Source organism: Capricornis sumatraensis, chromosome 5 (genome assembly GCF_032405125.1).
Source record: "Capricornis sumatraensis isolate serow.1 chromosome 5, serow.2, whole genome shotgun sequence".
Taxonomy (NCBI): Eukaryota; Metazoa; Chordata; class Mammalia; order Artiodactyla; family Bovidae; genus Capricornis; species Capricornis sumatraensis.
In genome coordinates, this window is record NC_091073.1 from 107,895,258 (window position 1) to 107,907,762 (window position 12,505).

At 48.1% G+C, this 12,505-nt stretch overlaps 2 protein-coding genes across 3 annotated transcripts in view; one reads left to right on the forward strand and one right to left on the reverse strand.

The window, feature by feature from the left end:
- Positions 1 to 726, forward strand: part of TBXAS1 (thromboxane A synthase 1) — a 168,421-nt gene extending 167,695 nt beyond the window's left edge. Inside the window, exon 13 of the mRNA XM_068972907.1 lies at positions 580 to 726. Coding sequence (XP_068829008.1) covers positions 580 to 654 — 75 coding nt within the window. The 3' untranslated portion in view covers positions 655 to 726. The remainder of the gene's footprint in view (positions 1 to 579) is intronic.
- Positions 727 to 4,512: 3,786 nt separating this feature from the next.
- PARP12 (poly(ADP-ribose) polymerase family member 12) overlaps positions 4,513 to 12,505 on the reverse strand; it is a 44,756-nt gene continuing 36,763 nt past the window's right edge. The window contains exons 9-12 of one of the 2 annotated variants that reach the window (XM_068972564.1): positions 9,664 to 9,736; positions 7,753 to 7,883; positions 6,747 to 6,898; positions 4,513 to 5,571 (exon numbers count right to left, since the gene is read on the reverse strand). In XM_068972564.1, coding sequence (XP_068828665.1) covers positions 5,246 to 5,571; positions 6,747 to 6,898; positions 7,753 to 7,883; positions 9,664 to 9,736 — 682 coding nt within the window. In that variant the 3' untranslated portion in view covers positions 4,513 to 5,245. Of the gene's footprint in view, positions 5,572 to 6,746; positions 6,899 to 7,752; positions 7,884 to 9,663; positions 9,740 to 12,505 lie in introns of both variants that reach the window. The other variant, XM_068972563.1, reaches the window with a different exon arrangement.

The following is a 12,505-nucleotide window of genomic DNA, read 5'->3' on the forward strand; positions in this document are numbered from 1 at the left end:
GGGGGACCCCTCCTCTGCGAGATTCCCTGGTAGCTCAGCTGGTAAAGAATCCACCTGCAATGGCGAAGACCCCTGTTTGATTCCTAGGTCAGGAAAATTCCCTGAGGAGGTACAGGCTACCCACTCCAGTATTTTGGGACCTCCCTGGCAGCTCAGTTGGTAAAGAATTCACCTGCAAGGTACGATACCTAGGTTCAATCCCTAGGTTGGGAAGATCTCCTGAAGAAAGGAATGGCTACCCACTCCAGTATTCTGGCCTGGAGAATTCCATGGACAGAGGAGCCTGGCAGGCTACAGTCCATGAAGTTGCACTGAGTCAGACACAACTAAGCAACTTTCACTTTCCTCTGCGGGACGTTATTAACATAGGAAAGGGGTGAGTCCCTGTCCAAAACCAGGCCCAAGACACGACTCTGTGGCCTCTCAGAGCCCCCCTGGGGAGGCCACTTTGCTCACTCTCAGGCCTGCCCTCCCTCAGCCCTCAGCCCAATTCCCACAACCTGCCTCAGGTCCATTCCCAGGGAACTTTCTCATCAACAGGGTTAATTCTGACAGATATCTTAATTTCCTCTATTTTAGGTACCACTGCAGCTAGAATCCAAATCTGCCCTAGGTCCAAAAAATGGTGTCTACATCAGAATCGTCTCCCACTGACACCACCTTCTCATCCAAAGAAAATCCTCGTGTGAAAATGTGGATTTTTGTTAGAACACCAAAGAAGCAGCTGAAAGCATGCCTGGCCTATGAATATAAAAGTGGTCATTTATGTAACGTTTTCTAAATGCTTAATAAATGTGTGTTGCATTTAGTTTCAGAGAAGGCGATGGCACCCCACTCCAGTACTCTTGCCCGGAAAATCCTGATGGAGGAGCCTGGTGGGCTGCAGTCCACAGGGTCTCGAAGAGTCAGACACGACTGAGCAACGTCACTTTCACTTTTCACTCTCATGCATTGGAGAAGGAAATGGCAACCCACTCCAGTGTTCTTGCCTGGAGAATCCCAGGGACGGGGGAGCCTGGTGGGCTGCCGTCTAAGGGGTTGCACAGAGTCAGACACAACTGAAGTGACTTAGCAGCAGCAGCAGCACTTAGTTTTGACTTTGCTAATGGTGTTTAAAAAACAGATCCTCCTCTCAATAAAGGACTGGTGCTAAATGAGTTAAAACACAGTCTGGACAAAATGACTGAGAACTTGGGGTTTTGGAAGAAATTCCGGCCTCAGGACGGAAGGCATCTATAGGGTAGGAGACACACAGATGCTCAAGTGGTCCTGATGGCCCAAGTATGGGGGTCTTTTCAGTGTCTGGTGCATTGTGATGGTTAACTTAAGAGAATAATGTTGACCAGAAGCTCAACTTTAAAAGTGGTTCAAAAGCTTTATTATGCTTTTGATTTTTCTAGGTAGAGTACTACCAACATTCTAAGTTTCAATGCACAGAAAAGTGATAAGAGGCCAAAATGTACTTTTTCTTTTAAAAAATATCCTATCTTAATGCTCTGTGGTGACCTGAATGGGAAGGAAGTTAAAAAGGGAGAGGTTGTATGTATATGTATAGCTGATTAATTTTTCTGTACAGTAGAAACTAACACAACATTGTAAAGCAACTGCTGTTGCTGACCAGTCATGTCCGACTCTTTGTGACCCCATGGACTGAAGCACACCAGGCTTCCTTGTCCTTCACCGTCTCCTGGAACTTGCTCAAACTCATGTCCATTGAGTCAGTGATGCCATCCAACCATCTCATCCTCTGTTGTCCCCTTCTTCTCCTGCCTTCAATCTTTCCCAGCATTGGGGTCTTTTCCAATGAGTCAGCTCTTTGCATCAGGTGGCCAAAGTACTAGAGCTTCAGCATCAGTCCTTCCAATGAATATTCAGGACTGATTTCCTTTAGGATGGACTGTTTGGATCTCCTTGCAGTCCAAGGGACTATCAAGAGTCTTCTCCAACATCACAGTTCAAAAGCATCAATTCTTCAGTGCTTAGTTTTCTTTATGGTCCAACTCTCACATCCATACATGACTACTGGAAAAACCATAGCTTTGACTATACAGACCTTTGTTGGCAAGTCATGTCTCTGCTTTTTAATATGCCATCTAGGTTTGTCATAGCTTTTCTTCCAAAGAGCAAGCCTCTTTTAATTTCATGGCTGCAATCACCATCTGCAGTGATTTTGGAACCCCCAAAAATAAGTCTGCCACTGTTTCTTTCCATTTTTCCCCATCTATTTGCCATGAAGTGATGGGACCAGATGCCATGCTCTTAGATTTTTTTAATGTTGTTTTAAGCCAGCTTTTTCACTCTTCTTTCACCTTCAAGAGGCTCTTTAATTCCTCTTTGCTTTCTGCCATAAGGGTGTGTCATCTGCACACCTGAGGTTATTGATGTTTCTCCCATCAGTCTTGATTCCAGCTTGTTATTCATCCAGCCCAGCATTTCACACGATGTACTCTGCATATAAATAAGCAGGGTAACAATATATAGCCTTGACATACTCCTTTCCCAATTTGGAACCAGTCTGTTGTTCCATGTCCAGTTCTAACTGTTGCTTCCTGACCTGCATACAGGTTTCTCAGGAGGCAGGTTAAAGTGGTCTGGTATTCCCATCTCTTTAAGAATTATCCAGTTTGTTGTGATCCACACAGTCAAAGGCTCTAGCATAATCAATGAAGCAGAAGTAGATGTTTTTCTGGAACTCTCTTGCTTTTTCTGTGATCTAACGGATGTTGGGAATTCGATCTCTGGTTCCTCTGCAACTATACTCCAAAATTTTAAAAAGAGCATTATAATTTTGTTTCTGGCTATGCTAGGTCTTTGTAGCTGTGTGTGCTATGGGCTTTCTTTAGTTGCAATGAGTGGGCACATGGCCTTCTCTTGTTGCAGAGTACAGGCTCAGTAGTTAGGACATGCAGGTTTAGTTGCTGAGAGGCATGTGGGATCTTCCTGGATCAGGGATCAAACCCGTGGCCCTTGCGTTAGCAGGCAGATTCTTAACCACTGTACCACCAGGGAGGTCCCCCTCCTATCATAATTTTGATCAAAGAATCAAAATACAGAGCTGAATTTATTAAAAGTAATTATTGTGTTGCTGAGAAGTTCAAATGTAACAAACAACTTGCAAACTGAAACTCAGATCTGCCGGCGGTCTTTTCACCTCTGTGCCATTTCCTCATGTATAAAACGAGGACGCTGACCTAGATCACCAGCCCCCTCCTCTGTGCAACACCTGAGCAGCATCACAGGGCTGATGCTGTATAGGCAACAGAGCAGGAATCTGCAAGGATGTGGTACCGAGGCTGACCCTCCAGTATGAAGTGCAGGCTGTTGCAGGAGAGCCTCCCCATGTCCACCGCTGTGACTGCGGCTTCTGCTATTTTTTCTCCCTGCCTCCTGCCCCCAGCACCCCATGCTTCCCCCGAAGTGCCCCACCTGCAGAGTTCCCTTCCCTGTCCGGCCTCTTAGAATATAAGCGGCCAGCCTCGTGACTGTTTGTTGTCAGTCTCTCTCACACACACACATAAGCATGCTCTGCATCTCACTACCTCTTTGCATGGGAATTCTGAGAGGTCTTTTTGACTTCTTCCCATCACAATGCCCACTCCCCTGCCATGCCCACAGGAATAGCTGCCCTCCACTCCCACCCACAATCCAGCTTCATGGACCCCAGCCCTTTCCTCAATGTCCAGTCCAGGTAGGTGGCAATATGCTTTCTCAAAGGTCAGCAAGGGTAGAGACCTTGGCAGACTCCACAGTTCACTTGACTTTCCTGGAGCATTTGATCACCTGCTGTTCTCCTCACCCATACCCCTAACGAAACCACTCCTGCTGCTCCCCACCACTCAGCTCCTAGCAGTCTCAGGTCTGAGAACCGCAGGCAGAGGCATCGTGTGGAAACTGGACACACCATATCAGGAGGCTGAGGGATGGAAAGGAACGGTGCAGGGGAAGGGAAGACACCTTGCTGAGGACTGAAACGAGGCCAGCGGGCACAGCCACCCAAGAGGGGGTGGAGGGCCTCAAGAGGTGGAGCCATCCTGCCAGCCCCTCCAGCCCCAGTCAGAGACCCTACCAACCGCTGTGTGTGCAGGAGACACAGAACACACCACCCACGCCATGTCCAGAACATAGTGCATAATAGTGGATTTGGGTTTTGTGGGGCTTGAAATCTGAGTTGAGGGAAAGAAAAAGAAACGAATATGTAACTTTCAAGTTTAACCAAAATGTATGATCATGCAGCCAGGTAGCAGTGGTTCCCCTTGAGGGTTGTAGAAGGAGCCCCAGTAAATGAGGGGCTGTGAAGCTTCAGCTTCATCACCTTCATGATAAAACCATGCACAGCCCTCCTTGAGGCGAGAAACAGGGGCTCTGTTTTATCCTGACACCCAGAAAAGTGACTTAGCCCACTGGCACCCAATAAACAGACATGGAAAAATGAACCGCAGCTGTCACCCATGTCAGATAAGTATTTTTTTATTCCCAGACTCTGCTGTGACACTGCAGCACAGGTATTCAGATCTCACGGGGACATAAAAGCCTTATTCAGAGGGTGTTCTGTGCAGAGGCAGGGGCAGGCATTCACACGCCAGGCCAGGGCCTGGGGGAGCCACTCATTCCTGTCACCTGCCACGACTAAGGGAAACCAACAGGGACTCAATGACACTACACAGTAGCCACTGGTCTAACAACTGGTCTAGCCACTGGTCTAACATGGGCCAATTTCAAGGCCAGAAGCCCAGGAGAAGCAGCAGAAATGCTGCCCGGATTAGACACACCGCAACAGACACAATGACTGTGCCCTGCCAGGCCCACAACCCAGGACTTCCTGTACCAATGGCTACTGTGTCATTCTGAAAAAAACAACTCTAGGTGCCACAAAGACCCTGAAATGTCAAACCACTGAAGAGATAGAAATTGTTGCAAATTAAAACTAATCCATAAAATAGTGTCTGGAAACTCTGTGCCTGATGCCGATCTGCAGCAAAGTCAACAAAGAGTAAAAAATAAAACTTTAACACCCGAATAAAAAGCAATAATGGATTCGCCTACCATCATTACTGGCGAGTCCAAAAGTGATTTAAAAGTGAAAATATTATCATCAGCCAGAGATTAAGAATCTTCGTAACTTCATCATGAAGCAATGTTAAATGAACAGTTCATTAAAAGTTTTTTTTGTTTTAAAAAAAAAAACTTTCCCTAAACAGCTATTTCAAGTAAGATAAGCCAGAAAGGCATAAAACCATCGGGGTGCTCACTGCCGGCCGCTGAAGAAAGAAGCCAAGGAGAAGAGGGCGGGGGCGGCGGCCGGGGGCTTGGTGGAGGCGGTGTACTGGATGACGTACTCCGGGTAGGCCTGGTGCTTCTCGAAGATCACAAAGATGGAGGGTTCGGACATGCTGTTCACGCAGCTGTCGTACAGGATGTTGCCTTGGGCCTCCTTGATTGGGGGGCGGACGTAGGCGGTGCTGCCCCGGACGAACTCGCCCACCAGCACCCGAGCCAAGAACATGGTGTGGGTGTTGCTGTCGGTTTTGCTGTAGTGGTGGGAGTATGCAGCATCCCGGGCAAAGTAGCTCCCTACAAGGATACCAGCGTCAGCCTGTGGCCGGAAAAGGCGTGCCCACTTTCTGCCAACAGGGCAAGACCTATAGCCTCTACCCTCCCTCTGCTCCTGTTTTTACAGCTTCTTCTTCATGAAGGGCTTCAGAGGGATCATGAAACTCTGAGATGGAAAACTCCTTTCAAGTAAGATCTGTCACTCCAACTCTAAAGGTCTCTGGGCCCCTCACTACTGACTCCCTCCCCGAGAAGGTCAGCTTCCTGAGCCATAAAATGGGGCTGTGGCCCAACTTCGCAGGGTTAGTGTGGAAAAAGACCAAGACCCCACCCATAGAACACGCTGCAGACACCCACTGGCCCGATACATAGATTCATGGATGAGAATCTGAGTTGGAAGCTGCTGCCTGCACATTCAGATTTACAACCTACCACCAGCTCCCATGCACCCTGACCCCACAGCTGTCAGACTGAAGCTAACGGACAGACTGGCCGAGAAGCTGCTGACTACAGATCACACCACTACGAGGTTCTCTCAATTTAGCAACCACTGAAGGGGAGAGGAGAATGTTCCTGTTCTCAGGAGGTGTTTAAGGGTAAAGTGGTATGATACATGCCACCTACTTCCAAATGGTTCAGAAATAAGAGACAGGGTGATAAATCCAATGTGAAGTGTTAAAGCTGATGAACTGGTAAAATTTATGTGGGAGGGTTTTTTAAATATTATTCCTGCACCTTTCCTGTGAGTTAGAAATTATTTTTAAATAAAGTTTAAAAATAACTAAGAGACAAAACCAGGTAACATGTTATAGCAAGAATGACATGTTTACCTGAGCATTATCTGAGCGTTCAGATTTTTACTCTAAGGTAACAGCATGGACAGGTGGGGACCTGACTCAGGGCTGGGAAGGCGGCTCTGTCTCCTCTTCCCACTCCCCAACAGGGATGCAGGTTCATCTCCCAGGAAAGCCAAACCTCAGCCTAAGCAGGGGGTCAGGCCTGTGGCTGCACACAGCGGGGAGGGAGAGTCAGGTGTTGACAGCTGGGTCCCCCACATCCCGGCCCGTCCTCCCCGAGTCTGAACTACTGGTGCAACTCATGCTGGTTCCCCCCACGCCCTCTGTCAATTTGTTTTAAGGTGGTTTCTGGGTCCTGGACAGTGATGCCAAGATGATTCTACCAGCAGGGGCGCTTACCTTTGCCATAGGAAGTACCGTGGAGACCACTGACCCGCCAGTCAAAGTTCTGCTGGCAGATGGCATCGACAAAACCAGTGCTGGTGCCGTGGAACAGCTGCCTTTCGTCCACCATCTTGCCACCGTTCCTCTTCTGCATCTGCTCTTTTTGCCTAGAATCACGAAGTGAACGTGTGCTGGAGGCAGAGGGCACTTGCCACCAAACACAGGCTGCCCAACCCAAGAAAACATGTCTTATTAGAAGTGCCTTAAGACCAGGAGCCATGAGACTCCAGTCACGGGCCAGGAGCCTGGAAAGCTGAGAGTAGGACCTGGGTGAGAGCAGAGGGAAGCCCTCCCTCCTGGGCTCTAGGCCTCCACAGCTCCTTGAACTCCCAAAGCAGATGGATGAGCCCTTAGAAGGCAGGCTGCTTCTTCCCAGTATCCTGCTCCCGCCTGGAGCCTAGCCAAGGGAGCTGGAAGATGCTGGACAGAGGGGGCATCCTCCTCCCTCTCCTCTAAGTTCCCTGATCTCATCACTAGGCCGGAGTTCAGATGACCCTGCTCCAGCCTCTTGTGGGAAAAGGGGAGCAGGACCCCAGGCCCACCACGGGCACCTGCTGTGGATTTCCTTCCCACATGGACATGTCAGTCCTTAGGCACAAAAAGGAGGCCCCTGCCCTCTAGCTGCCGGGACAATAGCTTTACATTCCCCAGGGTGAGGGGTGGCTTCTATGGACCCTCCCCTGTTGATCTCCAGGGAGGCAATGTCTACTGCAGGAGCTGGCTTTGTCCCTGGGGAAGCCACAGCACCCGCCCCCCACTCCGCTCCGTCTCTGGAGGGACATGCTGGCACTGAGTTGTACAGATGAGGGGGGCACAGAAGAGGGATGCAGCTCCTGATCCCTGTGGCCTGGGGCAAGCAGCAGCTGCTGTAGCAGATTGTTGCTGCCGCACCGGCATGTCTGGGAAGCAGCTGTCTGAGAGAACAAGGGACCAGCCCACCAAGAGCGAGCCCTGGACACACCACTGATAGACTTCCCAGAGGGCGGGGTTCTGGACCCGTTCAATCTTCTGAATGGAGTAGAGAGGCATCGTACAGGTGAAGAGGTTCCAGACCTTCTGAAACTCTTCTGAGGAAGAAGGGATGGTGATCCTCTGTAACAGACAAACATTTTTACTCTTATCGTCAAAGTGTAGAATACAGCTCTCTTCCCAAGGCTGCTCATGAAACGCCAGAACCACAAGCAAACACAGACATCTTTCTGTGTCTCAGAGTAAAGGGGAGCATTTTCCTCGCTTCCCTTAACTCCAAGGGGCAGTCTCTCCAGGCTCAGATGTGTGCAATTTGTGGTCACTTCACTCCTTTCCCTGGAAAAGCCAGCCAGCCTGAAGGACAGGCAGGCATTGCTATGTCAGTACTACCCCGGGAGTTCAAGCACAGTCCCTGCTCTTTTCCCAACCCCACTCAGGGCCAACTACACAGGGTCTACGAGACCCAGAGCTGGTGCCGGTGAATGTAGAACACACACGTCTGGCAGAGAAGGGGCAAATCCTGCCATGGGCAGCGATGCGGCATGAGGCCACGCACGACGCGTGCTGAAGGAAAGGCCAGGCTGGCAGACAGCACACAGCAGCTCAGGAGCTCAGTGAGACCAGAGGCATCCCTCCCTCCCAGAGGCGCCTGCCCCTCCCCTAGCATCTGGCTCTAGGAAACCACTCTTGATGAGCCCACAGAGGCCCCTGATTGTCACACACAGGGACAGCGCACAAATCCCTGCTCCTGCTGTCTGGACCCCAACCAGCTCACCTGTTTCCAGGTCCACGAGGCTGGGCTCAGTGACCCTGTTCCAGGATCACTGGGGATTCTCTCTGCATCATCCTTTCCTCCACCCAAGTGCAGCCTTATAATAACCATCTCATCCCCCACAGACCCTGAATTATCAGGGCTGTGTGTGAACATCCATGGCTCTCTGCAATCTACAATCTGACTCTGGTTTCCCTGCTCTCGTCTCTCTGGAGGCCACCATGCCCTCTCCCTCAAGCCTGCCCTCCCAGCCCAGAGCCCGACAAGGACTCTCGCACCTGTCACAGCTCAGCCCCCTGACCAGGGCACTCCACAGCAGGGCCTGACTTCCCTCTCCTGCGCCCCCACATCTATGCATGCCCTCCACCCGAGACACTTCATGTCCTGTCTTGGGTTCCTTCCCCATCCAGTTCGCATCCACCAGCATGTTCCTCCCCAACCTCTCCCGTGTAAGCGCCAGCCGTCACCAGGTATGGACCCAGTGAGGCCTTCCTGGATCCCTGAAATACAGCTGCCTGGTCCCTGGTGGCCAAGTACTGCATCTGCAGTCCCCCAGCCCTCCAATGTCCTACCGGGGCTGCTGGTGTCCAGGTATGCTTTGTGCGTCTCCCAGGCAGGGGCTGTTAAGTTGGAAAAGCCAGTCTGCACAGTGCTTGCCGGGTCAGAGGCCAGAAGCTCCATGTACACCTGGCGTCACCAGACCCCGGCCTGAGCTCTCTACCCAACTCAGCACAGCGCCCACTGTAAGCTGCTAAACAGAGTGTTCATTCTCTCGTCTTCCAGTAAGTTCCTAGTATCTGCCTCCCAACTGCAACTCTTCTTTTAGATGGCTCTCATCACACTGAACCTTCTCCTGGCTTCTTTCCCTTTTCTTCTTAGCAAAACTTTTATCAGCTAAGCAGCTTATTTACACCCTTCCTAGAAAATTTCCAGTTCATCTTCCTCCCTCTCCACCATACATCCTTCTCCCCTCAGGCCACAGCCACCTACCTGAGTAAAAAGCCCCAAGATCTGAAAGACACCAAACTTAGGACTCACCTCTCAGCGGCAGAGGACACAGCACGGTCTGTTCACACTTACCTGTGTCTAAGAACACCCTCCTCCGAGCCTAGGGTAGTGCCAGTCTCATACCTTAAAGCCAGTGTCCGGCAGGGCCGAGCGATCCCAATGGTCAGGAATGTTCTTTAGGCCTTGAGAATTGATGCTGCTACAAAATGTAAAGAAAAACACTTAGTCTGTTCTTAGACATAAGTAGGCCTCTCAGAGGTGCCTCCAGCAGCCTAGGCCATCAGTCTTGAGTCTCAGCATATCATCTATAAAGTCAGGGAGGAGGCAAGGAAACACATAAGCATGCTCTCCACCACGGGACAGCACTTCCATCTTGGCCTGTGCGGTCAAAACCAATCGGGCACAAAGGATCTGTTTCTCACCTGCCCCCTAACTCTGCCACATAAGGGAGAGAGCATTATGACTAAGGCTGCACACATAAACCCTCCCCATAATTTTATAAAATTCAAAGAGCCTTGAAACTTTCATTAAAAACAGCCTCAAGGCTTCCCTGGTGGTGCAGTTAAGAGTCTGCCTTGCAACGCAGGGAACATTAGTTCGACTGCCAGTCCAAGAAGATTCCAAATGCCATGGAACAATGAAGCCTGTGTCCCACAACTAATGAGCCCATACCCCTCAACTACTGAAGCATTTGGGTCCTAGAGCCTGCACTCCACAAGAGAAACCCACGCACAGAGGAGCCCCAGCTTGCTACAAAGAGAGAAAGCCCACACAGCAAAGAAGACCCAGCAGAGCCAAAATTAACTATATAATTTTTTTAAAAAACAGCCTCAGTGAAACTAACACAACACTATAAATCAACTATACTCGAATAAAAAACAAATTGTTTAAAAAAACTCAGCTTCAATGGTGTATAGTTGGCAGAACTATATATGTTTACATAAACATATGTAATATTTAAAAACATTTTTTAAAAATATAAAATTGACGTCAAAATTCACTTGGCAGTAGAAATTTGACTTGAACTGCTAAGAGGCTACTTGTGGTCTCTCTCCTCCCTTCTTAAAGTGACTATGCAAAAATATTAACATGTTTCATTGCATGGGTCACATAATACAAGCAGCACATGCTCTTTTTAAAAATGAAATAAAAACTGAGTTCTAAAAAACATGTGGACCAAAGGGTTTAGAAATAAGGACTGTGAAACTAACTCCAAATCATTCCTAGTCAGTTTCAGAAGGCTCTGTTCTTCCCACAATAGATCTACCTTCTGTTTCTGCTGGCACGAGATATGTACCTTCTTCCTAAGCCTCAAAGAACTCCCACAAATAACTTTCCTAGGAAAATGGCACAGTTTAAAAATAACTTAAAAAGGTCCCACAAGCAAGAATCAGCCAGAAACAGACCCATGTAGATGTAAGATGCTAAAATTAGCAGGCAGGTTATAAAACAACTGCCTGCTAATTTCTTTCTATGTTTAAAGAAATTTAAGACCAACTTTAAAAACATATGCAAGGAACAGAAAACTATAAACAGGCCTGGAGGATTTGGAAAAAAAAGCTGTAGAAATGAAAAAAAAATCTTTGAAGTTCAATGGATAGGCTTATTAGCAGATCAGACAATCTAAAGAGAGGTGAGCTGAAAGGTAAGGGCAGTGAAATTATCCAGAATGTGGGGCAGAGCAGTAAGAAGATGAGCAAGGAGAGGAAAAAGCCAAGATGTGGAGAACACAGTGAGAAGGCCTGAATCTGGTCACAGCCAAACTGAAGCTCCAAAAAGACAATATCAAGAACAGAGTGAAGGCAATTTTCAAAGAGAACTAATGACACACAACAACCTAGAGATTCAGGAAGCACAAACAGTCTTCAACAGGACAAATAAAAATGCTTATCTAGACACACCAGAGTGAGAGTGCATGATACAAAGACAAATGGAAAATCTTAAAAGCAGCCAGAAGGGGAGGAAAAAAAAGTGATTCTGGCAAAAAGCTTCAGTTAGACCAACAGCTGACTTCTCAGAAACAGCAACGGAAACCAAAGGACAGTGGAGTGATATCTTCAATGTCCCAAGAGAAAAAGAAACAAGTAAAACATCTATACTTGCATAGATCCAATGTGGAAATCATATTCTGTGACCCCACTAACTGTGTAAATAAAGCATTTCTTTCTAAAACCCACCCACACTAGAGTCCCAGTGGCCATGGAGGACCAAGCAGACTCACTTGCTGGAGTCATGACCACCAGCTTCCGTCACACAGGATAGAGGGAAGCACCATGCACTTTCCTGCATCAACATGTGCAAGAGAGTAAGAGGATCCCAATCCCTCATGTTTTAGTCTGAATCTCACCAAAATGACCACTCTTATTTCTGACATATGGTATCTGCCATGGTCCCCTGAAAACAAAGTAGAGTGAGGACAAAAGAGACCCAGTTTTAGAAAAGAGACAGGTTTTTCTAAACTGTACCAAGGGTAGGCTCTGGATAGGGAAGGAAAGAAAAAAAGACGTCCAGGACTTCCCTGGTGGTCCAGTGGTTAAGAATCACCTTCTAATGCAGGAGACATGGGTTAGAGCCCTGGTCGGGGAACTAAGTTCCCATATGCTTTGGGGCAACTAAACCCACGTGCCACAACTACTAGGCCTGTACACCATAATCAAAGATTCCACATGCTGCAACTAAGACCTGACAGTCAAGTAAAACAAATATTTTAGAAAAATGATATCCAGAAGTAGGATCACTCATAATTAACCAAAACTAAATCCAGAAGCAATCCAAAGAGAAGATACAGATACATTTAACTAAATGATAAATATTTCTGCATGGTAAAATACTTCATAGACAAAGCCAAAAGGCAAACAACAAGCAAAAAAAAAATACTGCAACTTACATGACAAACTAAGGGCTGATCTCCCCAACAGAAAGAAGACTCAGTGTTTAAGAAACATACCAAAATGTTGGCTGAAGA